The sequence below is a fragment of the Triturus cristatus genome, chromosome 8, assembly GCF_964204655.1.
Source record: "Triturus cristatus chromosome 8, aTriCri1.1, whole genome shotgun sequence".
Taxonomy (NCBI): Eukaryota; Metazoa; Chordata; class Amphibia; order Caudata; family Salamandridae; genus Triturus; species Triturus cristatus.
Genome location: NC_140591.1, coordinates 411004667 through 411032160, shown reverse-complemented (window position 1 = coordinate 411032160; position 27494 = coordinate 411004667). Strand labels below are relative to the sequence as shown.

The window sequence follows — 27494 nt, the reverse complement described above, 5'->3', positions numbered from 1 at the left end:
GCAAGAGGACGGTAAAAGACAACAGTAATAGCAAGTAAGTTTTAAAAATTAAAACATGTGCAAATACGCAAGATCAACTCCCGGCTGAGCCTCAGGAGGGAAATGGCACTACATTGCCTGGGATGGGGGTCTGTTTGCAATGACCAATATCCACCCCATGTATAAAGGTGAGTGGCGAAGTCGAACCCTGGACCACAATATTTTGTTCTATGCTAAATTCTGTAACCTCTAAAACTCTCTAAATCTCTATCCGAAAAAAATGTCTGTTCTAAATTTCAAGATCATGCTTGACCTTGTACTAGTATTTTCTTTAAATGAGGGTTTAAAAAAGTTGCATATTGTGTTTGTTACCTTTTTATGAATTTTGTATAATTGTATATTATACTTCTTTGGATTAACAGTGGTGGAATGTATGTGAGTTGTAAGGATTTCTGTATTTTTCTCCCTAGTACGATATCTTTGGTCACTCTGGAGATGGGTTCAACATTGAACTGGTGAGAAGTGACAAAGTCCCCAAGAACAATAAAGAAAGATTAGCGATAATGAAGGTAAATACGATTTGTACATATGTCTGAAAATAAAGAAGTCTTTGATAAAGGAATCAGAGGCAGGGGTACATTTGGTGAATAAGTACAAGTGAGAAATAAATGACAGTATTGCTGATAGCATATCACAAAAATACACATATTTTATTGATTAAACTTCAGGTGTCAGATACACATTCACCACTAATATGTATTGTTACTGTTTTACCATTGTGTTTTGTAGTGTTCACTCCTGTGTGAACAATGTAAGGTATACATGATCTTTGCAGTGGGGGTAGGAGTTTTGAAATTATATTTAAGTAAAATATTTAACCACTGGGTGCTTTCATTGCTGTGCAGCATGGCTTATGGTAAAGGAAAAAAAAGTGGCAGCGGGCTGGGGACGGGGGTGGTGGGGGTGGGGAGTGCGGAGACATAAAAAAGTCCACTTCCCTTTTGCGGCCTGCCATCTCTCCCCTTCGGTCCTTTCAGCCACCTTCTCCTCTGCTTCCATAGCAGAAGGAAGCACACAGACTCCCTTCCCTAAAGCAATCACAACGCTGCAATGCAGGGTTGTGATTGGTCTTTGGACCGTGGTTCGGCGCTCAGACGGGGACTGTGGGGCTTTGCATATTTCTCACCAGGCTGTGTAAAGGAAGCCTAGTGGGGAAGATGCAAAGTGCGCAAGACTCTTTGACGGGCCCAAGAGAAGCAGTCTTGCACACTTGGAGTGGACAAACCACTTCTCCCCTGTAACCCCAGCCCAACCCAACCTAACCCAGCCCATAGTGAAAAATAAAATGATAACCAGGTTATTATCATTTTATTTTCCCTCTGCACTGCTCCTAAAGCAGTGGGGCAACGCTCCTCAGCCTTAGCGGAGGAGCTGTCACTGATATCATAGCGTTTTTTTCCTTTGAGCCATGTTGCAAAGCAGCCTGCGCTGCTGTGCAACATGACTTAAAGTAAAGGAAAGATACACTATGACGCAGTCAGCAATAGCCGCATCATAGCACTTTTTTAATTAACTTTAAGCTGCGTGGCACAGCAGCTCAAGCTGCTGTACAACATATCTAAAAAAACATTGACAAAACCAATAGATCTTGCATAGGCGAAACCTATTGGCTTCACCAGTGCTTGTTTCTTGCTAGTCACGAAGGTGGGGAGGCTACATGTTTTTCTCAAAAATATTTGCCGTGGTTTTATGTGGACATGGGTTGGGCAATGGAAACGCCAGCAATTGGAAGGAAAAAAAAGGTAACAGGTCCACTATTCTAAGATGGATCTGGACAACTACTACAGTCCATTCACTGGCATCTCTTAAAACAATGAACTGCTTTATACTTCCCTCAGATCCTTTTTTTGAAAACTATTTTAACCAAAAAAAAACATAATTTCTCACTTTGTTGAAAAAATGTACGTTTTTAAAAAGATGTAGCTATTTTCATGTTTTTATTTGCCTGTATTTTTATAACCATGCTATGTCCCTGTCAGACGTTAACACGCAGACAACATGGTGTGCAGCTTTACTTTGCATTTCCCTACATTACTGTTTCCTGATGTTGTTCCTTTCCTTCTTATATTATTTTACTTGGCCTGGCCACCTCCGGACTCACATTGTTACCTTTGGTTCCCAGAGGACTATGCTTTTTAAACACTCTTGCCACATGTCAGATCTGGTTGCATTTTCGGGCCGAATTGCTGGAGCTGCCGACTTTAGGCATGGAGACAAAGTTTGAATCTTGGCTTCGGCTCAACATCCTGTGATTCTGGGCAAATGACCGAATCTCCCTGTCCCTAAAAATAAAAGATGTAATGTAGTCTGATTCTATTGTAAAGCGCTTTATTGCCCAAGGGCCAAGTTCGCACTACAAAAACAAAGCGAAAGAAGCGTTTGACTTTGTGCATCTTTAAATCAGAGCCACCCTTCCCCTTCTCCATTTTTTAAAAACATATTTTATTGAGCATTTGAAAGATTCATATTACATTTCAACAGTGTTGATCGTATCTGCTAACCTAGAGTCACAATATTGCTCTCTTCAGCAATCATCTCAGCAGGTTAGTGGATCCACAATAGAATGAGAACAACTCCCTTCCCCCGCCTTGCAAGCTCTTCACAGCAACTCTAATGTGTGTGTGCGCGTATCATGTGTGAATCCCCCATCTACCGTGTAATATGGAGGGGTATGGATCCTTAGGTCCCTGCCTATGTCAGTGGGGTCAGGAGCGAGTACTAGTTAACAGCTACAAGAGCATTATTCGTCCCTTCTCCATTTATGTTCATCTTTAGAATAGAACCTCTTCTCAATGGACTCTGTATTATTTTTGTAGCTGGAATCTCAGCAGTCCCAGTATCTTTTTTTACCAGTCTTGTTTGCTCCCTTTTGGTGCCATCACATTTTGTGAAGGAGAGAAATGTGTTGGGCCTTGTTCCGTCATGTGTCCTATCTGTGTGCTACTGCTCAGCCTGGTAGGTGGTTCCACATTTTTGTTAAATTTTTTTTTTTTAGAGTTTTTTATAGAGCAAACTAGACCTGAGACATTGGGTATCAGAGCGCTTTACATGAGCACCAGTTTCGTTACAGAAGGACACATTCATTTTTGGTAGGCACAGGAAGAGTAAGTGATTTGCCCAGAATCACAGGATGTTGATCATCGTTGCTGAGACTCGAACCCGGTTCTCCAGCTTCGAGGTCGACAGCTCTAGCCATAAGGCTACATCCTTTAATATTGTAGGTATGTTATACAGTGCTTTGGAGTCAGTCGCTCCAGTTGCAAGATGAGTCTGGTAGGTCATCATGCAACTCCACTGTATGTAATAAAGAAAATATTTATATGAACACCGGAGTCGACTCATTTTCATAGAACTTTACACCTGTATCATAAAAAAGGTTATAGACAGTTCAAACTATTATTTGACAATAGCCAGTTACAAACAAACCAGCTACTCAGACCTCACCTATACTCAGTGCTTGAAATGGAAAAATAAAAGTGCAGGCACTCTGTACCAGAGTACATGCTTGTTTCTGAAAAGTGTCAGTACTCTACAATTAAAAGTATTGCATTTCTCTTGAGAAGTGCCGGTACTCTCCTCCTCAAAATAAAAAAGTGCTGGTACTCTGTACAGGACAGTACCTGCCCATTTAAAGCACTAGGAATACTGCATTGTAGCACTATCACACTTAATGATAGATTAGAATTATACTATTTCCAGTGCTCTAGGGTTTCTTTAACACTGACATCTCTTTTTGCTTGTATATCTGACTGTATAGGGTGTTTATTTGTGATTGCTAATAACTTACGTTACATTGTCTGCAGACAATGCATGCTCATTCTCAATTCTGCATGAGTGGGGACTATACACTGGAAGCAACAGAGCACGCCATCCGTGAAACTGCCAAAGAAGAGGCTGACGAGTACTTTGTTATAGTTATGAGTGACGCCAACCTAGAGCGATACGGCATTCCACCCTCTAAGTTTGCCCAAAGCTTGACCACCAACCCACAAGTTAACGCCTTTGCCATATTCATCGGATCTCTTGGGGACCAAGCTGAAAGGTAAGAAATATATGATAAGGTAATACTGTGTTATTGTCCTCACTAAATTAAATTCAAATTCCCTCTATAAGATCTTTGATTTTAGGCACCATTAGTGCAGGTGTTCAAACCTTATGGCATTGTAGTTAGTAGCTTTTTATTCAGTCTTTCTTAGGCCTCTGGGAAATCCATAAACTAAACTAGTGTGACATGTCTTTCACAGAGCCTCATCACCATGTTGTTGTATGAGTAGCAGCCACCTCTGCTTGCTATTGCTCACTTTTGTTGTGCATGGGTTTTCTGCAAGGGCAGCTTTGTTACAGGCTGTGCTCCAAGGGTAAAAATGAGATGGGACATTTACAGAAATGCTTTTGGCCAATGATTGGGTGGTGCAAACGCCACAATAGCATTTCTTTACCGAGGATCTTTCATTTGGGTTCTACACAAGGTTGGAGTTGTTACACTTTGAACACTGCAACCTGGCTGTCAGTCAGTGCTCCTTTTCTATTCCCTCATCCCCCTTTTGGAACAAGGCAAGCGGACAGAAGGAAACACTGTTCCAGGTGAGGGTCACAACTCTTGTTTCAGCCTCGAAGGCCTAGACAAGATGTGGTGATGGGGCTTAATCTCAAGACCTGATTACATGTGGTAATCTGGGTGAGTTGATTGAGAGTCACCTCACGCAGTCCCCGGTGGTGGATACAAACTTGTGAAGGGGTAGTGCTGTGGAAGGCATATTATGAGAAGAAGGATGGTGAAGGACGTGACTAGGACAGCCTTCATGATGGGCTCATTATGATGAGGCCTTGTGCCTATGAATCCGGCTTCCTACTGCCTTCAACGTATCCTGTAGCATTAGGGAAGCTGTAGTGGTGCCCACAGAAAATTATACACTTATCCATATTGGTGGACTCTGGTCCTGCGCTGCCTTCTGATGCTCTCCACCCGATTTTTGAGGCTGGCAGTCAGCAGCGCTCGAGAAACATGCCATGCTATCAGGAAGATTCCAGGCAGAGCTGAAACTGTTCTGTGACAATACCTGTGCAGCCAGATGGGGCAGTCAGCAACCCAAGGGTAGTCCTCCACCTATTTGTTTCCCATGCACAACAGAATGAGGAGCGTCAGGGGAAGGCACAGAAGAAAATACTAGAGGCTTTACTATGTAAAGATGGCAGTGGCCTGAGTGCAGTGAGAAGTCGAAGGCTTGGTTGCATGCCCCCTCCACCGGCAGCTTATACTCCCCTCTGTGGTATCAAATTAGTGATCAGCTGGGAGCACAAAGAAGACCTAGAGGCAGGTGCCTTCCACATGGTCACATACATAGCCCATTAGGATGACGGTAAGAGAGGCGTCAGGGAGCATGTGGGAAATACTGGTAAACAATGAAAACAGAACAAGCCAGACTAGCAGGCGGAAAACTACACAATTGGCAACATTAAACTAAAGAAAACACTTTAAGAGTGCAAATCCATAGAGCAATTGTCTGGGACCATGCAATATATTACGATGGATAAAAAGGCGGAAAAACTGAACAGACTACCCACCAAGAGGAAAAGGATGGGAGAATAAGCCTTTAACCCACTGAAGCACCTGGTACTGTGGAAAGAAAGTAGAGGATGCCCTGTAGAGCTCCCATGGAAAACATCACCTAATGATAAATGCAGCAAATGTAAAGTCGGTCAGAAAGCAGGTGATTGGCTGGGTTCAAGTAGCGCAGTTTATACATTATTGGAAATGAAACTGGCAGGACAATAGACAACATGGCACCCTGGTGTTCCCAGTTAGGCCTCAGCCAGAGTATTTAGATCGCAGTAAACTCAGTGGGCCAACCAGAGGCTCTCAGAAGGGGTGCCTGCTCTGGCAACCCAGCACTCCCTGGACCAGTGTTTGCATATCAGGACAATTGAAGGCCTTATGGACTATTCAAGAGGAAATCTCATAAGAAACAATTGGTCATAAGACAGGCCCACATGGCAAGTGGTTTCCTCTAGCGTCATATAAAGATTGGCTTTAGTTAAAGAGGGTGGTGAGACTCCCGGTCCAATGGGTTATCTTTTTCAAAGGCAGAGGGCAGCATGTCTGAAATGGAGGATGCGATTAAGAGCTGAAATCAACAGTAATGCTGCCTATCCATGACCGTGTGGAAGATATGGAAGGGAGGGGCTAATGCAACAATTGAAGGTTTGTGGTCTTCACAGAGAGGGGCCGAGGATAATCCCCCTGAAGCATTCTTTGACCAACAGCAGCTCCATGGCACTATCCTAGCCAGAAGACTCTCTTCTTGACTTGTGGTTGAACTGACCCATTAGGCCCATACCCAAAGCCCCCCCCCCCTTTTCCTTCCCCAGGTATCCCAGAGCACCCACTTATGGCATGGCTGAATTACAAAGAATGAGATGAAATGTGGTGTTATCAAGCGAGATGGAATCACTTCTTTTTCACTCAAAATGTATTATGATTTTTTAAGATTATACGAAGTAAGTACAGCAACAATGTAAGTCCTTTGATCATGTCAAGCAAGAACTCTATATAGTGGGCCTCTGATATATTCTCTTTGTAAAAATAATTGGGTTGTTGGTTGACTGGGATGTGAGCCCTGGTCAAGCAGCAACCACAATCCTGGTCAGGGTGAGGAACAAGCCAGCCCTAAATTAACCTGTGCTCAACCCACCGGTAGGTTGGCACAGAACAGTCAAGTTTAACTTCTCCAATCCTGGGAGTATGTTATCTCCCTTCTCCATAGGTCGCAGTCCAAGACCTTCCTGTGGGTGTTTCTCTGATCCTTCCTCATCCTCCGTTGGCGACTGGTGGGCCTCTGTCAATGCCCTTAAAGCATTCTGGAGCTCTGCCTTTTTAGTGCTCTTCTTAGCGGGCAGCCCCCTCTCCTGATAAAATTCCTTGAGCTGAGCCACGGTGTAGCTCTCCAGGTTGGCAAGCTCAAATTCCATCCTTGCAGGTGGGGTACAGACACAGCAGAATGAGAATACATTTGGAAAAAGCAGGAAGGCCAATCAGGAAGAATTTAAACTCGAACTGGTCCTAGATAATGTTGCGGGGATTCTGCTCATGCACAGACCCATGCACAGGAAACCAGGACCTCAGTGAATTGTGGTTACCAAAAAACTCACCTCAGTACCCAGAACCCCTTATCCGACTATTATCAGTGTCTCATTCGTTCTCCGTATCATTTCGAAGCTACCAATGATTGGACAACCCAGAACAAGCGACTTAGAGTACTCTCAGGAATAGTGGGAATCAGAAACACCTTTTCGTTATTATTCTCATATCAGTCCACAATAAGAGTAATCAGAGACACGGTAAAGTTTAAAATGTTTATTTTGAACTACGTGCTCTAAGGTGCAGTACTTTGGCTAACATAAGCAGGCAAATGATTAAAAACAAAACCATCAGCATTGTTACAATACCATAGAAAATGAAGGGAGAAATCATATTACAAATGATAGTGGAAAACAAGTCCTATAATACTTTGTGAACCACCCTCCCTTCACTAGTAAACTAGTTTTATAAAACTAATAGAAGGTCTCTAGGCATAAATGGGGAACCCCATACCTCAAAGATCAGCTTAGGTGAATCACATCACAGGATCAGCTCTGCTCTCTGTGTCTGGAAAGGTTTTCTCCAAGTGTCTGAATCATGCATGCAAATGCAATATTAGAGTTTCAGATATTTGCAGCTGTGTGCATGTTGTGTCTAGAGCGTGGGCCGATCAACCCGAATTCAACAGCATACATTGTTATTTGACCTTAACGGCTTCTGCACACAGTGTTCAGACTAAGGTCGCGGTGCACGTCTAGAGATGTGAACAACAGACTCATGTGAAGAGAAAGCAAGCAAGCAGTTTTACTTGTAATAACAGCTACCTGTAGTGTCTTGTGCAAAAGCAGCAAAGTGGCAAGATGGCGTTTTACATCTAAAGCGCTTATGCTAACATAGCAATGTGTGTACATAAAACCCCGTCTCCACTACAATAATAGATGGTAGTGTACACCACATCACTGTATTGCACTGCACAAACACAAGTCCTATCCCACCTCTGCCACCAATGTTAGAAATTGGGTTTCTGGTTGACTGGTGTGTGAGCCCTGGTTAAGCAACAACCACAATCCTAGTTAGAGTAAGGTACATGCAAACCCCAAATTAACCCATGCTCACCCTCTGGTAGCTTGGCACCGAGCAGTCAGGCTTAACTTGAAGGCATTGTTTAAAGTATTTGTGCAACACTTCAAACAGCAAAACAGTGAAAACACCACACAAAAAGGATCTCACATAAGGTTAGACAAATAGAGCCTAATTTAATGAATAAAACAAGACCAAAATGACAAACATTCAATCAGTAAAACCAGAGATATGGAATTTTAAAGTTTTAAGTCGAAATAGCGCCAAAAATCACAAAGCGCCTACAAGAGATATCTGGTCGTGCCGGACTCAGACAAAGTCACAAGTTCAGACCAGCCCCAATGGAGCACGGGCTGGCTACAGGAACCCTGTTAGGCCTTCCGAACGAAATACTTTAAATCCTCGTTGCGTGAGTCCGTGTCGAAGAAGCACCACGCATCCGAAGGGATGCATTGGTTCCAAGATGCAATGAGGCTGCAGTGCTAGATCCTGTTGCATCGTCGCCGAGGATCCCATCGACTGGGCTGGTAATGTGAAGTCCTGGTGTTGGGGATGCGGTGGGCAGCTGGTGATGCATCTGAAAGAAACATGTTAGTTATAGATGCCTTACCTTTGAATTACCCGAAGGCGTCAGACTGGATCCGGAAAGTTTTTTCATCAGCAGTACCTCTGCGCATCGGAAGGTGGCGTCGGTCGGCTCCGCGTCCGTCGTTGGCGTCGCGTCTCCAGGATGACATCGCTGCAGCTACTTAGACCCCACCCTTGCGCTCTGATGTCAGTTCTTTCTTTTTCTGTGCCAGCCAGCACAGGTCCGGGAAGAGCGGTACCTCCAGTCACTTTTTGACTGACTTTTTCTGGACTTTTGTCGACTTCGACTCCTGGCGCACGAGGGATGCCCGGCTTCAAGGCATGTGGTTCGTGTAACCGACTGATGTCAGTGACGGATCCGCACCGCGTGTGCCTCTCTCTTTTGCCTGTAGCGCGACCGCGACCCCAAGTCGTGCTCCGACTGCCGGTCGATGGCGCCGAAGGCTTTGCAGGAGCGGTCCCGAAAGCTGCTTGAGTGTCAGCAGTCGGCTCCGCGTCGTTTGAAGTCCCGGACACGAGGGCGGTCGAGGGACCTGTCGCGGAGCCACCACCATTCGTCCAAGTCATCGAAGTCTTCGCACTCGGGGTCGGGCAGTCAAAGCATAAGAAGAAGTCGAAGAAGCACCATCGCTCTTTGCCTACTCCTCGTCGGTCGGCCGATCCGACGAGGGATGCGGGTGGTTCCCCTCCCATGGCTCTGCATGCGGAGCCCGAAGAGTCGACTCCACGTTTCCCCCCCTTCCCGGGACCCGGAGCGACTCCCGTCCAGCTTTGTACGTTCTACGAGGCAATGCATGCCATCTGTGGGCGGCCCGGACCGGCCGGCGCACCTTCGGGCCCTGTGATACTGGTTGGGGGTCCTAGGCCTTCTCTGCCGATGGCTCTGGCCCCAGTGCCGCAGGCCCCTGTTGGATCCAGGCCTGGATCCGGATCGGCACCGGTTGACCTCATTACACCTCCGCCGGCCCCGCTTCCTCTGGCACCATTACCGCATTCGACCCTGGTCAGCCCCCTGGCCGGCGTCGACCCCGGCTTCCATCCCGACGTGGACCCGGAGCCGGACCGACGTCACACGATGCCGGATCCGGCGCCGAGAGGGGTTTTTGTGCCCCTGGTCACTCCAGGGGTCCTTTTTCAGCCACATTGGCACCCAGAGGATGAGGAGGAGGACTGGGAGGGGTCAGGAGACCCTTTAACTGATCAAGTAGAATCTGAACAGGACTGGAGAGAGAAACTGGGGGATGCCAGTGGTCTGGACACCTCCCCTGACCTTGGCATATTGTCTCCTCCTACCGTGGCTAAGGAGGAGGGTGCTTCGTACACAGTGGTGTTGTGTAGGGCAGCCGAGGCTCTCAACCTCGAACTCCCTACCGTGGCAGTCAGGACTAACCTCCTGACAGAGGTGCTTCAGCCGGCGGCGAGCTCTTCGGAGCCTCTGCTTCCGTTTAACAAGGCCCTTACTAACATCCTTTTGGGCAATTGGTCCAGGCCCAACACGGGGGCTCCCGTGGATAGGATGATTGCCCGACGCCACCACCTGACCCCAGGTGACCCCACTTTCCTTTCCCAACACCACCCCCCGAGAACTTGGTGGTCCAAGCCTCTACTTCCAAAAGCGCTTTTCCTACCACCCCACTAGAAAGGGAATCCAAGAAGACCATCTTGGGAAGATGATTTTCTCTTCCGCCAGCTTGGGACTGCGGTCGGTAAACACCGCATGTCTATTGGGCCGTTATTCCCACTCTGTGTGGGACACTGTTGCGCAGGTGCTGCCTCAGTGTCCGGAGGAGGCCCGGACAGTGCTCTCCCAGGCTGTAGCTGCTGGGAGAGATGCAGCCAGGTTTGCCATCCGTCATGGACCGGATACTGCCGGCTGTCTGGGTTGAACGATTTCTACATCGATAGCTCTTAGACGCTACGCCTGGATGAGGTCGACTGGCTTTTCGGGGGATGTCCAGAACACCTTTATGGACATGTCCTTTGATGGCCGTCGCCTTTTTGGCGACAAAGCAGACAATGCTCTAGAGCATTTCAAGGACTCACGGGCTACGGCCAAGTCCTTGGGTCTCTCCACTCGCCCTGCGCAGTCTGCTTTTGGGGTGCCCCGCTACGTCCCGCCCAGAGCCACAGGCCGCAGCAAGTTACCCAACCTTTGCGCGGCCGAGGACGTGTGAACAACCGTCGTGGTTCCGGGGGCCAGCGGGTGGGCCAGTCCACCAACCCCCCTCTGCAACAGCCTCCAAACCTTCCTAGTCCGACATTTCAGGCCAATCAAACGCCAGTGGGCGGCAGGATTCGCCATCACCTCCCCCACTGGCGCACCATCACGTCGGACAGGTGGGTTTTGCAGATAGTCCGAAGGGGCTACTCACTCCCCTTTGAGGCTACCTCTCCAGCCATGCCACCGCAATACCACTGCATGTCGGAGGATCACCTGGCCCTTCTCCAGCATGAAGTTACAGCTCTCTTGGCCAAGGGAGCGAACGAGTGCGGTCCTGTCCCAGAAGTAGGCCGTGGTTGTTACTCTCACTACTTTCTGGTCCCCAAGAAGGACAAGGGCCTGCGTCCTATCTTGGATCCCAGGAACATCAATCGCTTCCTCCGGAAGGAGAAGTTCAAGATGTTGACGCTAGCTCAGGTCTTGTCTGCCCTTGACCCGGAAGACTGGTTGGTAGCGTTTGACTTGCAGGACGCTTATTTTCACATCCCTGTCCTGCCGGCCCACCGGCGTTACCTGCCATGAGCATTTTCAGGTTACCATGCTCCCCTTTGGCCTTACCAGCGCCCCTCGGGTGTTCACGAAAGTGATGGGAGTGGTCGCGGCTCATCTGCGCAGATCAGGGGTTTCAGTCTTCCCCTATCTCGTTGACTGGCTGTTGGAACCGGGCTCGCCCCAGGCAGTTGTCTCCCACCTCCAGACTATGGCCGACCTCCTGCATTCGATGGGGTTCTCCATCAATGTGCTGAAGTCACACCTGATTCCCTCTCAGAAGCTCCTCTTCATCGGAGCGGTTCTGGACACAACGCGGTTTCGGGTCTGACCATCACTTTGCCCACCTTCTTCCCGCCTCCGCATCCTTCGAAAGAGGAGGAGAGGCTCCACCGCCTGGACCCAAAACGTACGCTCTCCTTTTATCTGGATCACACCAAACAGTTCCGGGTGGATGACCAGCTCTTTGTTGGGTACGTGGGTGCAAAGAAAGGCCGGGCCGTACACAAACAAACTATTTCCTGATGGGTCATTTGGTGTTTCAAAGCATGCTATTCTCTGGCGAAGAAGGAGCCTCCAGTGGGGCTGCGTGCCCATTCTACCAGGGCGACGGCAGCAACTACTGCTCTGGGATGAGGCGTTCCTCTAAATGACATCTGTCAGGCAGCTACATGGGCCTCGCTGCACACGTTTACAAAACACTACTGTCTTGATGGTCAGGTCCGGAGAGACGGCTTCTTTAGCCGTTCTGTTCTCCTGGACTTTCTGGTGTGAGATTGGTTTGCAGACCCACCACCGGGGTTGGTATTGCTGGGGTATTTATTCTAAGGTAAGGAATCTATAACTAACGTGTTTTTCAGATGAACAAGTTACTTACCTTCGGTAATGATATATCTGTAAGAAACATTAGTTAGTTATAGATTCATTACGGCCCAACCCATCCTCCCCATTCTGCGAACTGATTTCTAGGATTAAGGTTTTCCTTTCAGGGCCCTAGTTTTGTGTTGCAGTGGTCAGTGTCTTACATGGCTCTGCGTTTCTGGCACGAAATGTCGTGTACAGAACTGACGTCAGCGCGTCAGGGTGGCATCTAAGTAGCTGCCGCGACGTCATCCCGGCAACACGACGCCGACGACGGACGCGGAGCCGACCGACACCACCTTCCGACGCGCAGAGGTACTGCTGACGAAAAAAACTTTCCGGATCCAGTCTGACCCCTGGGGGTAATTCTAAGGTAAGGAATCTATAACTAACTAATGTTTCTTACAGATATATCGTTACCGAAGGAAAGTAACTTGTCCGTCGGTTCCAAAGAACTGCCAGGCTTCGATGCAGAATCTGGTGGTGTCGTCGAGGCTGCCGTCGACAATAGATGCGAGGACTATGGCCAGATATGTGCCACACCTTTTACGATGCATCGGTTCCTAGGACTACAAAGGCGTTGCGGTGCCTTCTGCATCAGGTCCAATCCCATGCAGCAGCGGTAAGACGTTGGTTTTGCTCAAGGATTCGCTGCTCAGCCGAGGAGATGCGTCAGTTCAGTGCAAGGATGCAACGCTCAGCAGAGAAGATTCATCAGTTCTTCTGGTAAGCACCTTAGGCCCACTTCCGAGGGTCCAGGACTGGGGTGGCACCACTTGCCGGGGTAGATTTACAGATGGAAGAGTCCAGATGCAAGATTGTTGGAAGCCTGTTATGTCCCTGAAGCTTCAGATGAGGAGACCAGCCAACTAGCTCTTGGAGTCACTCTGGGTTCAAGAGATGCAGGTCAAGTCCTTCTCACCCAAGCAAGAGGGAAGCAGGCAGCTGGTCAGCACAGCAAAGCAGGAGTCCATCAGAGTAGCAGTCCAGCAAAGTGGCAGCCCTTTCAGCAATGCAGCAGTCCTTCTATCCTGGCAGAGTATCCACATTTCCAGAAGTGTGCTGAGGTGGTGGTGTCTGAGGTCCAGTACTTATACCTAGTGGTGCCTTTGAAGTGGGGAAGACTTCAAAGACATGCCTTTAAAGTGCACAGATGTCTTGACTTCCTGCCCTGGCTGCAGACTCACTATGGAGGGTATGCAGCTCTTTGTGTGTGGACAGGACACAGCCTATTCAGGTGTAAGTGAGGCTGTGCCCAGTCCCCTCCCTATCCTGCCAGAATGACCCATCAAGTCACACCTAAGCTCCCATTGTGTGTGGCTGTCTAGGTTGAATACACAAAGCATGTCTGCCAACTACACCCAGTAATGTGATGAGAGACGGGCTACAGGCACCAAATGGCTAAAGCAAGAAAATGCCTTATTTCTAAAAGTAGACAACAACAACCTGGATAAGTATCCAAGAATTCCTGGTGCACTACTATCGTGTCACTTAGTCCTAAGTGTACATATAGTTATGTATGTCAATATGACTATATTGGTGAGACAATCATAATTAATATAATCAATGTATAACTTAACATTCCCCAAATTGCATCAGAACACTTCCGAAAAACATCAAACATAGAAGTTGTCCAGTATCAGAATCTGCTTTAATTCAGTCGATAGCAGAAATTCTTTGAAAGAAACACGATGATGCTTGACTCAGTATAGCAAATCAGATGAAAACGAGTTTTTCCCAATGCATTTCGGGCTGAACTGTGCCCTTCATCAGGGAAATCTAAAACATCAGTAATTGCAATAAGTATCACAGATATTTCAAGCTATGTACATCGTACTTATGTTTGATAGAGAGCTCATTCAGGGAAGCGCCAAGGCTAGAGATCAACTAAACGGAAATGCAGGCATCCAATAACGAGAAACAAAATTAGTGCATGAGAAAAAAAGGGAATGATATAAAGACATGCGGTAGGAACCAGGAGAAAGAAAATGCACCCAACATGCAGTGCTGAACTGATTAAAACAATGGAGAGATACCTCAAGTGAAACGCCGAGATCAGAACACGATGAAATATAAACACGATGAAAAATACCGGCACAAGCACTGTGCCATCAACTGTGGGATTGAAAAAAGGGTGCAAAATGAGCTGCCAGTATATGTAAGTCAGAATACCACCAATGTGTTTCAAGTGATAAAAGAAGATTACCTCAGGTGACGACTGTTAACAATCAACTGGAAGTGTAAAATTCTATGAGATAAAGAGTATAAAGACTTGTAAGTCCGAAACGCTAATGACGAAAATATAGCGTGATATCACTCAAAAAGAGACGCGTCTTACCAAAGCGTAATAGTGCACTCCAGGAGAGTTCCACAGCTGGAATCGCTAGCCTGAGCGCAACGCCGAGCCCAACCTTAACAAACCAAGAAATTGAATACGGAAAGCACGGTCATACGTGCCCCGCGTCAGTGCTGTGAAGATAGAAAGAGGACTGCACCAAAGAAATAGGTTGTTGTTGTCTACATTTGTATCAGGAGGCTGACAGAGCCCGCTACTGGGTGCACACTTTAATGAATTTTGAAGAAAAGATTACTTGGTTTAATTAGATTACTATTGAGTGCATTTTAGCTGTAATTTTCTTTAGTTATATAATTTCTAAAAGTGGCATTTTCAGAACTGTAATTTAAAATCTGACTCAGCCATAAGTTAGGATTTTTAATTATGAGTCCAGAGACACCAAACTTGAACCAGTTATATCTTCCCATGTGGAAATTACGCTTAGAAATTGTAATAAGGTAACTCCATCAACTAATGCACCCGGATCCAGAATGAACAGTGATTTGATGCCCGTGCCTCGCAATGAGAGTCCCTTTGTGCCACAGAGGTCGACACAACATAATGTACAATGCCTGAGTAATGCATTGGCACTAGCAGGACAGCTTTATAAATCACTAGAAATCCAATTACTAGATTTCGAGAAAGTGTTTTAACTACCTATTTGCTCTCTCACATGGCTAAATGTGGATCCTGTCTTCCTTGTATACACCTGACTGTTGTACAAGGAAGGAGAGCGAGAATGAGGTATAGAACCCCTGGTGGAAAATATCTAGATGGATGAAGGTATTCTGCTGGACACCAGGTTTGGGAGAGTTTGACTTGTTGTATGCAGACAATCCTCTGATATACCTTTGCCACCTAAGACAGTCAGTCGCACAAATAGAACAAATTCTAAATGGCTTTGGGGCTCATACAGAGCTGTTAGGCGACTGGGCCAAATTAATCATAAATCCTGTCCAAAGTAGCAGAGGTCGTACAGTGGGCCTTCCACTTGCATTTCAATGTTCCAATGGAAGGCTTTAAATACATATGGATCTGTGTTTAACAAATAGTGATCTGTGAGTGTGAACAAGCAGCGTGACTCTATCTCTAGACACACTGAACAGTGACCTCCTGCATTGGGCACCACTGCTGCTGTCTCTGATGTGCAGAGCTGCGCTGATTAAAATGGTGGCAGTCTGAAGGGTGATCTACATCATGCAGAAAGTCCCCTACAAAAAACCACCTCCTTTTTTCAAGGGACTAACTTCGATGGTCGGTTCTTTGCACTGGAACAGCTGGAGTTTTAAAGTTTCAAAGTGGCTATGGTCAACTGCTGTAATTCAACCTTTCGGTGGGGTCTATACACGTTGAACTTTTTGCATACTGTTGTAAATCCCAACTAGTGCCTTTTAATGGCTGGATCGTTAGTAGAGGTGCAGACCCAGTAGATACAAGTGAAATATGGGCGATGGGTGGACACACACCTATGCATCTAGTGTACTCACCTTTCCAGGATGTGATGGATAAGGATACCAAAAAGGGGAAGCCCCACTTTCAACAGGGGCATTTTTGCCTCAGGTTGTGGAATTCAAAGGCTTCGAGGTGCTGGAATACTCTTGGAGGGTGTAATCAAACACAATTTCAGGAAGTCATTTGCGACCCTGCAGTAAGAATTTGGACTCCTTCACTCACAGTTTTTTGGCTGCTTAGAGGTCTTTCATGCATTTTCATCTTATCTGGCCTTTTTGGCACATGGAAATAGACTCCTCCCACATGTCTAATATGCTAGGTTCAACCGTGGGATTTCCTTCATACCATTTGGAGCTGGGAGGCAGAAGCAGGTGTCCTGCAGTAGGAACAAGCCTTCAAAGTGTCCGTAATCCGCAGAAGGTACTTCTTAACACAATAGATGACTTAGACTTGAATAGATACAGCCCATTTGGGCGTTTGTGGACCTGGGTTTGATGATTACCCAACATTGGAGAGAGGTAGAAACGTTGAGCCTTTGTAAGTGGAGAGCATTTGTATACCATTGCAGAATTATGGAAATACCAGTATGTGAGGCACAGGGTTGCGTGCAAAAACACAGGACATATGGGTGACCTGGATAGACAAAGGAGGTATCCCATTCAAAAAAGGCTTCCTTTTATTATTCCTTGTTAGGTTTCGCCTGCACAGCGCTTGCGCTGTGCTTGAGAAATCTACCGTTTTAATATAAACTTTAAAGGGGCTTACATCCTGCCTCCTCTCTTTCCTGGCTTTTCATTGGTTCCTGTGCGTGCCACTTACCTTTCCTCCATTTCTATTGGCTGTAGCATATTTTCCTGCAATTACCAATGCTTGTTCCTTGTCTGCTTCTCTTATCAGTTTCCTGCTGCCGAAATACTGTTAACATCTGCTTTGGTGGAACTATATTTTCATGAAGTTTTGCCTTTTACTATTGCAGCATATTTATATAACAATTTATCAACCCAGAGATTAAGTGATTTTCAGAGAATTACAGGATGTTGCTCGGTGAACCGGGATCCCCAGCTCTCGAGTTGACAGCTCTGGCCGCTGCACAACATCCTCTCCACTCGCTTGTTATCTGTCAAAGAGCTCTTTCCTTTTCCCGGACGGTGATTGATAAAAACAGCTCTTCATTCATTACATAGGTTAAACCGATGCGTTACCAATGCTTGTTTATTTTCTTGTTTCATGAACGTAACGTCATTATGCTTGCTCGAATATATCCCAGCTGTTTTCTGTGTACAGAAAGTCACACACGCTTTGTACTTATATGTTGCTTGTGGCTTGCCTCACTTTGATACCTGTGATGTTTTTCTGCTGTTCGATGTGTATTGAAATGCCAATAAAGTTGTTTATATACAAAAACAAATAGGAGAAAAAGGATTACTACTGAGGAAGATGGTTTCATTGGCAGTCTCGTTACATGTGCTTACTCCCTTAGCAGAACCAACTACAACCACCATCATTCTATTGGTCACTGTGGGAGTGGAAGCAGGATTCGTTGTTGGGGTGATAATGAGCAAGAAATGGTTGTGTGCACGTATCAGTCTTCTTCATTATTTGTCTATGAGTGTTTGTGAATCGTGTATGTGTGAGCCTGTCTGTTTGTCCAGATCAACCCTGGTGCATGTGTCCTCTGCACTAGCCTTCGTGTGCTGTCACCTCGAATGTGTGAAGGTGCGAGAACAAATGATTATGATCATACCTGTGCAGTGTAATTTTTTTTAAAGAAATACATGCCAGGGTTCTCGTCAGGTGCCACTGCAGCTTGCACCACACATTGCCCCTGCCAGCGCTGCCAATGACAAAGTCAACACAACTACTAACTATCACACTCCTACAAGCGTGACATTTCGGACTATTCCAGGACCCCAAAGCTATAAGATTGGCTTGGGCGGCAGGTAATAGTCATTTTTAATGTATATTCAAATAGTAACTAACCGTTGTGTTCATCTCGGATTTAGCCAGACAGCGCCACCTTGTGGCTGACTGTCACAAGCGCCGGTGTTGGCAATTAAGTGCCGGTGCCGAGCACCGGAAACTACCGGCTCAAATTAAGCACTGTTTGTATGTATGTATTCAGCCTCTACTGCATGTGTATAACCAATAAACCACAAGCATGTGTATGCAGCCGTTTCGAGCGTGGGGTGAATCTTCGTGCATATATATGACTTTCACAAGCTTCTGTGCGCAGTCACCTCGAGGGTCATATTCATTCTCTGCCTCATGTGTATGCCAAAACCTCCACAGTCCTGTGTGTGTGTTGTGTTTGTGGGTACGTGTGACCATCACAACCCTAAGGAGCTTATTTAGCATATGACGGGCTGCCCTGCATTCAGCTAGGGCAGTGGAGATGTACTCCGCTGCCTCGGTGGACTACAGCTAGAGGTGGGTGAGCCACTGAAATTTAAAGCTCTGCTCAAGGTCCTCTTGGACCCTCGAGGCCATAGCGAGCCGAGCTTTCATATGGCTTCCGTCTGCCGCCTATGGCCTACCCTCAAGCGTCAAGAATTATATGCCAGCGAGTAACCCTCAATGTTAAGCAGTCAAGAGAAAGATATGCGCTTTTAATGTTCAATTTGGAACTACAGAACCTGGGATCAAACATGGCTTCCCTGCTTTATAAAACTGTGTGATTATTCACAAATATTTCACTTTACTGAGCTTTCTTTTTTAATTGCCACTTATGAGAACACCTGTAAATATGCACGTTTAGGATGTGCTCTGTGTGGAAACTTTTGTGTTCGATTTAACAGATTATAATGTTGCTTTTTCTGAAAATCTAAGCACATAGTATGGCGTACACATGCCTAGTCCATTACTTCACCAATGACACTGTCAGGGGGAGAGGCAGGAAGGGTTACAGTATCACTGTTAATAAATGCCTCCGATGCCGGGATATAATCAGATGTACTAAGGTGAAACGCTTCCGTCTGTTAAAAAAATTTAAAAAATCGTATTTTGAAGAACCTCTATGATATTTTTTGCAAGATTTTTGTTTTATGATTTACTTGCACATATGTTAGGGCTTGACACGTAGAGAGAGCCCAGCCAGACCCTCAGCTCTCCCTGTTCATTTGCTGGCTCGCCCACCTCGACTGCAGCCAGACATATTTAGGGTTCTTTCCCAGTCAGAGTTGTGTGCCTTTAGAGAAGCCGCTGCCATTGCCAAGGCGCCCCTCTAAAGGCCCTGAAACTTTACTGTGCACGCGCCACGTTTAGTGCACCTGCGCACAGAGCTTTTTTCTTTCAAATACGAACTCCCAAAGCAGGAGTTTGTTTTTCAAAAACAAACAATAAATGCCCTTGACGCACTGAGAGTTTTTTCCAAGTATGTGGGGCTCATGTATTTGTTTTCCTAGAGGACGGCCAGGCTTTCCCAGGGAAAATTACACGGCCATCCTGACCGATGACCGTAAACAGTGTGTTCTTTGCTTGAAGTGAGCCGCTGCACTGGAAACGTCACGTGTAGATGCGCCCTTTCGTTGCTATTACTGGTTCGTGTCATACAGAGAGGGGCGCATTCTTTCTTTACTCCGTAACGTCCCCTTTTCGCTTCGCAAGTTCCGCGTCTCTCCGCTGCCGCCCAACTTGAAGCTTTTATTGCCCACCGAGTGTCATTTCCCAGTCGGGGGTCTCTGAAATCAAGCCCGTGACATTCTTACTTCTAGCCTCGGACGCGTAGATGTCCTCTCTGGCGGCAGTCAGTTCCACTCACAATACCGTACATCTTTCATTCGCTGAGGAATGGTAACCGTCCAGGAATGGGGTCTGCCTCAGAGCCAGGCAGAGTCAGAGGCGGCGCCAGGAGTGTAATACAGAAACTGCTTCAGCTCCTACGTGCCAGGCAGTACGTCACTTTCTGTTATGTATAGAGTTTGATATTGGCGTGTAGCCTGTTTCCAAAAGCTCCCAATTCCTGCAGAGAAACTATCCCATGCAGGGCAGATGAACTGAGCCGGAATGGGAGCAGTCAGTCAGTGCTTAATTTGAACCGGTGGTTTCCGGTGCTCAGCAGCAGCACTTAACTGTCAACACCTGTGCTTGTGACAGTCTGCCAAAGGTGGCGTGGTCTTTCTAATTTAGAGAAGACCACAACAACAACAGTTAATGCAATCTACATTAAAAATGACTATTTCCTGCTGCTCACACCATTCTTATAACTTAGGGGGTCTGAATTGTCACACTTGTAAGAGTGGGATGGTTACTGGTTGTGTTGTTATGATCATCGGCAGCATGGCAGGGGCAATGCGTGGTGCAAGCTGCAGTGGCCTTCTGACCAGAGCCCCGGCTCATATATTTTTTATTTTTTTTTACAAATTAAGCACTGACTTGAGTAGGTGCAAATTGGAGCTAAAACCCAAGGCTCAGATCCTAAGTATAGAATTGATGCCTGGGCTCGTAATTTTGCACCCACTGTTACCTAGTGCATTAGCACCATCGATTTTGGCATGCAAAATAAAGAGTATTCCGTATTAGCCACCATTAAATGGAAATGACTTCACAAATTGGTGTTCCTGCTGTTATTTCCGTCTGTCATTCTCGAATTTCAATCCATTTTCTAGGACCAATTGCTTCAGGACTGACCTGGTGAATTTGCAGTAATGTCATATGCAGTAATACAGCCTTTGAAATTCCCACATTACTTGCAAAACAGATTTGGTCAGAAACATTTGTTTCTGCCCAAATTGGTAGTTAGAAGCCATTTAGTGCTTTATTTAGTGTGATGTGACACTGGAATATCCTCCAATGTCTGGAGAAAGTGCAAAATTTTGAGGGCAAATTCACCAATAAAATGATGTCCACCATCATATTCTTCTGGGGCCATATTATGCAAAGTGCTCTGGGTCGCAGTGGGAATGTACGCCCGCTTTATGTGCCCCCGGGGCACTATGGTATTAAAAAAGGGGCGGCAGATGCTTGTGCTGCCCCTTCTTTAATACTAATAGTCTTGGTGCACATGCAGCGCCAGCGCTATTTTCAGAGTGAGTCGTGCTCCCTTACAAATGAGGGAATCACTTCGCCTCTGCACCTGGGCAGTGTCACGGATGCAGATGCAGAGGCAAACATGCCCTTAGGAGGTGCACTGAAAGTGTGCATAAGTAGGTAGCGCACTGTCCGTGCGCCCCCTGAGGCCAGCCCTCTGGAAAGGGAAAATGGAGTCCCATGAACCCCTCAGACATCTTCCTGCAGGCGGGGAGATCTCTAACCGCTCTTTAAAGTGCAGTCAGTTTGCCGCCTGAAAAGAGAAACAGAGAGAGACTTTGAAGCAGCCGCTCTGTATTCCACTGAATGCGCTGGACAGTGCAAGTTTGTGGCCACCCTGAGAGCAGCACATTCATTGTAGTAGGACGCTCTGTGCCTGCTTGCTCCTGATGCACCTGCTTAGAGGTGTGCAATGGTGCAGTCGAGGACAGTGCTCCCTGTGTGTAATACGGGTCCCGGTGTTTAAATTCCACCAGTGAATTATCTTCCAAAGTTAGGACTTTTTCCTAAAATCAGAACCTTTACATTCCCACCCAAGTTTAATGTGGGCCTTTGGAATGGGGTTGAAGTAAGGTGTGGACACACAAAGAGACTTTTTCAAGGGTGATGCAGTTTGAATATATAGAGAGCTGTGGTGAAGCTGGGTGTAATAGGTCCTCTGGTTCCTCGTCCAGTGCATCACTAGTCAATAATCTATATTTCTTTTCGTCTTATGTCCTTTTTTCGTGCACACATAAGCTCCCTTCATCAACGAATACAGCCCTTATGGAAATTACAGTTTCCAAGTAGGAAATAACTTCTCCTAGGCCCAATTGTAGCACTTGGTCAATGTTCTAGTGAAAAACATAACCGAAGCCGATAGACACAAATAGCCAGTTCTATGATTCATCTTGTACATTTCAGATACCAGTTAAGACACTCAGTTATACTTTTCTTTATAAAAATGTTTTAAATTCCTCCAACCCTCCACTCTAGCTACTGGATATAGCAGACATTGCTTGTTCTGTGTAGCCATTACCGAGAACACCAGTTTCGTAAACTTGTATTTACTGCTGTGACATCAGCACAATGGAAATCAAACTTTGATTTTCACTCTTGTACGTCAGAACAGCGTGAAGCCACAGAAGCAGGTTCCCAGGCCAGTGCTGGCTTCTGCCTTCCCAGGTGTGGAGGACCTGAGGGCAGTGATGGAACGCTGACTGGCAGTGCAGTGTTTCACTGTCTTCCTCTGCCTCTCTGCAGGCCCACTGGCGGTGGGATAATGGGGGTGACAACATTGAGCCACCATCCACTGTCTCCCTTGTCAGCTGCACCCCCAAATCTGACAAGGAAATGGAGGCCGCGCTTCTGTAAGGATGGCACAGGTCCCCCGCTCTCACATTGAGAGCTGAGAGCCCGGCGTCTGGTGGAGCAGGAGAGGGAATGCCCATAGGGTGATGGGATAGGCTGGCAGGGCTCCAGGCATTGACTGTTGTTAGATATTGGGTGAGTTAGAGGGAGCAAGGGCAGTGTGAGAGGTTAGGTGGACGCCTGGTGTTTGTGTGTTTTTCAAATGTTGGCATGAGGCTAGCGAGGGTGGTACTGGAGGAGGGAGGTAGGACGCCAGGTATGTTTTCTTTACCTTGGGGGGATGAAGGGAGGTACTGCTGAGGGTGGTGGGACGAGTTACAGCATAATTGTTCTTAGGGCTAGGGGTCTGCTGAGGCTCCCCGTGATTTCTTTACCCCTGCACCCTGATTGATGGGAGCAGCTGAGCATGGGAATAGTATTTGGGGGGCCCGCGCAAGATAGATTTGTGCACAGGAGTTTTCCGCCTTGGGATGGTGAGTGACACCATAGACAACTCAAGCTTTGCTCTCCTCTATTTGATGTGGCTTGAACCCCCTTATTGGAACCCCCCCCCCCCCCCCCTCATCTATAAATCTGTATACATTCAGTGAGCTTGAATTTCCACCACGGGAGATCTCACTAGCCGACAGTGCATCCAACAGCTTTGGTTGATGCCAATCTGCACCAAGAAAGGGGGTATTTTTGGAGACGCTTAAGGGAGTAGTTCGCTGGAATGTTTCAGGGAGGGGATCAGTGGCCAAATAAATGAACTCATCTCACCCTGCCACTCCAGACGCCCACGCCGCATAATTCATGTTTCATTGGCGTGTCAGTGGTTCATCTGTACTAATAGCCCGCTTTGTCCTTGGCACCCTACCATCAATGGTAACTTTCACACGCCAGAAAAAAGAGTGTCACTGGCAAGCGAGTGAATGGCCGCGCGCAGAGGCGGGCGGACCGTGCGCCGGGCTCCTGAAAGGACCCGGATGACACAAGAGCCCAGAGAGCTTCCTCCCGCCCCTGCGCGCCCAAAGCCTTTAATCGTCCAGTGACAGGGCAATGAATGGCGTGCATCCGCCGGGCCCTCAGAGGTGAAAGCGCCCTTTCTAGGTCTGCTCTGCGCCTGAATGGGGGGGCACATCATTTGCAATGCTAATGGCGCTCTCTGTTTCTTCTTTGGCCCCCAGGCTTCAGCGGACACTACCAGCAGGCCGCTCGTTCGTTGCCATGGACACCAAGCAGATCCCCCAGATTCTGCAGCAGATCTTCACGTCCACGCTGTTGTCCAATGCGTGAGAAGGAAGCTGCCGTCGGTGCCTCGTCGACAAACCTGCGACACCCAGCGCGAGGAGAACTCGAAGAACACAAAGAAAAGAAGAACTTCGGCTGTGAAATTAATTAAGCAGAACAAATCCGACATTAAATGTAAACTAAGAAGAACTGACTTAAACTAAGCATCTGATGTTAGGTGTGAGTACTTTTTTTTACATTCCGGTACATTCTGGTAAAACCTGTAGACCTTATTCAGGAATGCACAACTTTGAAAAAATTGAAGGCCCACGCAGCCTGCATGACGTCAGCCGTGCCACGCGGAATCTCCAAGCTTCTCGCAGGCCCACAGTAAAGGTCACAGAGGGGAACATTTCTTAGGATATGTGACGTTTACACCTCCCCGCCACATAGGAGGCTCACTCAGGGGTCAGTAGTATTTGGGACTTCCCGCAATGCTCGCTCAAAAGCCCAGTCTCTCTCCTACTCCCTTTCACTCCGCTCCCTGAAACCCTCCCTTCAGGCCTTCAACCCTGCGGTAGGTTCGCCATGGTAGGCATTTATACACAGTTGTCGTCTTATACTGACCGGTTAATGAAATATGCCATTTTTTCTGGTTATTAGATTTTTTCTTTAGAAACACAGACGAAGGTTTAATGTATATGGCTGTTAATACACTTATCCAAATCCACAAGCCATACCTGGCTTGGAGAACGTGAGCTTTTAGCATAGGTGTCTTCCAATAAAGTTGCACTAAGAACGTGTCCATCATTTTAAATTAATATTAGTTGTTTTCGAACTTCAGGTTTTCACCATCGGATTTATAGAAAAGATACCTATTCTCTTCTGTTTGTCAATGTCATGCATTTTAAAACAGTTGGTCGCTGTAGGGAAATATTCAGTTCATGGGCCACTCCGGTATGAATGCAGGAGAAAGGAAACCAATAGCAGCGGGCTCCAATTTCTAGGAACCTTAAAAGCGCCACACAGAAAAGATGTTGGCGTCGCCTGACATGGCATGCTGGCTTGCTTTTGCATGTTAAGGATTTCAGTCCCTTCTGAGTTTCTAAGGGGTTCGAATTAGAAGTGCAGATGTGACAGCACGTTCCACCATGGCTGGTTCATCACCCGTGGAATGTCCACCTTCCTTTTTGGACCTCTTCGTGTCTGGCCGACTCTGACCTTTAGCCACTGATACCAGAAGACTTAGGGTGACGTTTTCAACCTGGAATGCCTTGACAGACCTCTTAGTATTTATTACTTGTTGACAGGCTTCATTGATTTCACTCTAGCCGCTTTGAATCTTAACACATAAAAACGGGTTAATGCTTGTACATAATTTAATCATTTTTATTCCTTTTTTAACAGAATGCAGTATTTTTAGTCAAATCCTTTTTTATGATAACTGTAAAATCTATAACCACATATATGCACGGTGACCCATCATGTGCACTAATTTAAGAGAAAGCCACTCCGAATATGTGGCATACACTGGGGCTAGAAAGTGGGCCCGCGATGAGACTGTTCATAGCAAATTCATGCAAGTATTTGGCTCTGGGTGGCTTTCCTAATACTGATGTTTTTAATCTACAGATAATCGTCTCATTGCCTCCTGTTGTTTTTAATGTTGTTTCTATTTAACACACTGTAAAATAAAGCAGTTAATAAATTATATTCTTTTTTCCTGTAAATGTGCATTAATATTTGCATTTCAAAGTTCTTCAATGGATTGTTAGTATATATTATTTGGTCTGTCTGCAGTGTAATAAAATATAGTTTTTTTTAATAGTCAATGTGATAGCCATATCGAAAATCCTCTCTGTTGGTTTCCACTAAAGTGTCAGTTGTGGCTTCCATTACATTACCCGCAAAGTAATAAAATATAAGGTATCAATTATTTATAATAAAAGAGTAAGTGAAATCAACATCCACTGTTTTCGTGACTTGCAGTTACATATTATGAACTGGTTCATTATTGAATTGGGAGATGACTGTAATCTGCATGGTGATGTTGGACTTTTTCAATGGGTTCTCGCAGGATAAAAATCAAGGAAAAGCACCTGGCTTAAAGAAAGAAACTAAAAATGCACGATTTGTAAACTACATGCCACCATTTCTTGAGCCAGGATCTTCCAGGACACATGTTAAACAGGGTTGTGCTACGCATCCCGAGTCTCAATCACTGTGATACATTCATAGAACACGTGTGCTAACAACAACCACTTTGTCAGTGGAGTCTACACACTTCCTGCTGAATTTGGTTTTTGCTGCCCGCCGTTTTAACATGCACGACCTCTCCCATTGGCAGCACAGGCAAGAGGAAGGTTATAGATACTGTTGATGGAGCAGGCGCATCCAACCTAATTGACAACACTTTTCAGACTGGAAATGAGGTGAGCCTAGGGTTTTCAAATCAGCTCCCTATTGGACCAGTGAGAGTGAGGTAAGCAGGACCGGAGGATACCCATGAACAAATCATGCACTACCAGACTAGAGGAGAATGGAGGAGAGAAATGTAGCAAAACTATTTTAAGGCAACACCAGGGGGCAGACTATCAGGCAGAAACCTAAAAGGGGTCAAAAGATCCAGCCTTGAAGCCTAGGCGGGTGCAAGAAGTATGAAAGGACAGGCCAGAACACTGACCCCATGTCAGACACAAGGCTGAGAGAAACCCTGGAGGAGCAGCAAACTAAGGGGCAACTTAAGCTACCAGGACCACAAGCAGGCTTGTACAGACAGAGGTCCTTAGGTGACAGCAGGTGGGTAAACGTGAATTTTGTGCCCAAGAGGAAAGATAGAAGAGATACTGAAGCCAGGAGAATAAGACTCAAAGAAAGAGTGCTTTTGGTATAATTTTTTTAGCATGATCCTTTTTTACTCACCTTTATCTATTTTGAGATACTTGGTGGTGGAGAGGCTGGAGAAGGTGAAGACACCAATGCCAGCACCTGGCCAGGAACCGTACCACTGTCTTTAGAGAAGAAGAGAGACCAAGCATCTGAGCAGGGTCGGCTCTAGGGCGGTGCCACCGCACCGGGTGCTGGCTTCCTGGGGACACCGTGTTTGCAAGTTTAGTATGTTCTTCAAGCACCTGCTGCAGCGTTTCTTTCCTCCGGCAATTACCAGGCCTCACAAAAATGTCAAGAAAACTCCTGTGATTAATTATCTTCCTGCAGAGAGATCAGTGTTTTGTATAGTTGAGGTTTTGACTTATGTGTAGTTAGTGCAGAGGGTTAATATGCCTGCTGCAAAGAACGTGTACCAAGTAGATTACAGAGTGCACATAATGTAAACAGATCAGCAGGTTATTGCTTTCAAAAGAGACATACTTTTATTACTGCACATAATGTAAACAGATCAGCAGGTTACTGCTTTCAAAAGAGACATACTTTTGTTACTTGCAATTTATAACTTAAAGTCCTAATATTCAACAGTGAGCGATTAACTTTCATTATAGAACTGCATACACACTGCAAAGTATACACTAGAACATTGATTAATGTTGCACAAAGGGTTAATTTGGCTAGAAATCGATTCTTATTATAAAAGAAAACTCCCAACTATGCTGTTTCTTTTTTGAGTCTGAGTTTGTGCTTCTCCACACCAAGCACTCTTAAACTTTACTGCCTACCAGTATGGATGACATGTGACTCCTACAGTTTTAATCCTTTGGCTTATGCAACATTTCCTATACACTGATTTACACACCTATGATTGATTGTCTGTG

General features: G+C 46.2%; 1 protein-coding gene across 1 annotated transcript in view; it reads left to right on the top strand.

The window, feature by feature from the left end:
* Nucleotides 1–25691, top strand: part of VWA8 (von Willebrand factor A domain containing 8) — a 1291603-nt gene extending 1265912 nt beyond the window's left edge. Inside the window, exons 43-45 of the mRNA XM_085621802.1 lie at nt 450–548; nt 3843–4081; nt 23685–25691. Of these exons, the coding sequence (XP_085477928.1) occupies nt 450–548; nt 3843–4081; nt 23685–23793 (447 nt within the window). The 3' untranslated portion in view covers nt 23794–25691. The remainder of the gene's footprint in view (nt 1–449; nt 549–3842; nt 4082–23684) is intronic.
* The last annotated feature ends 1803 nt before the right edge of the window (nt 25692–27494 follow it).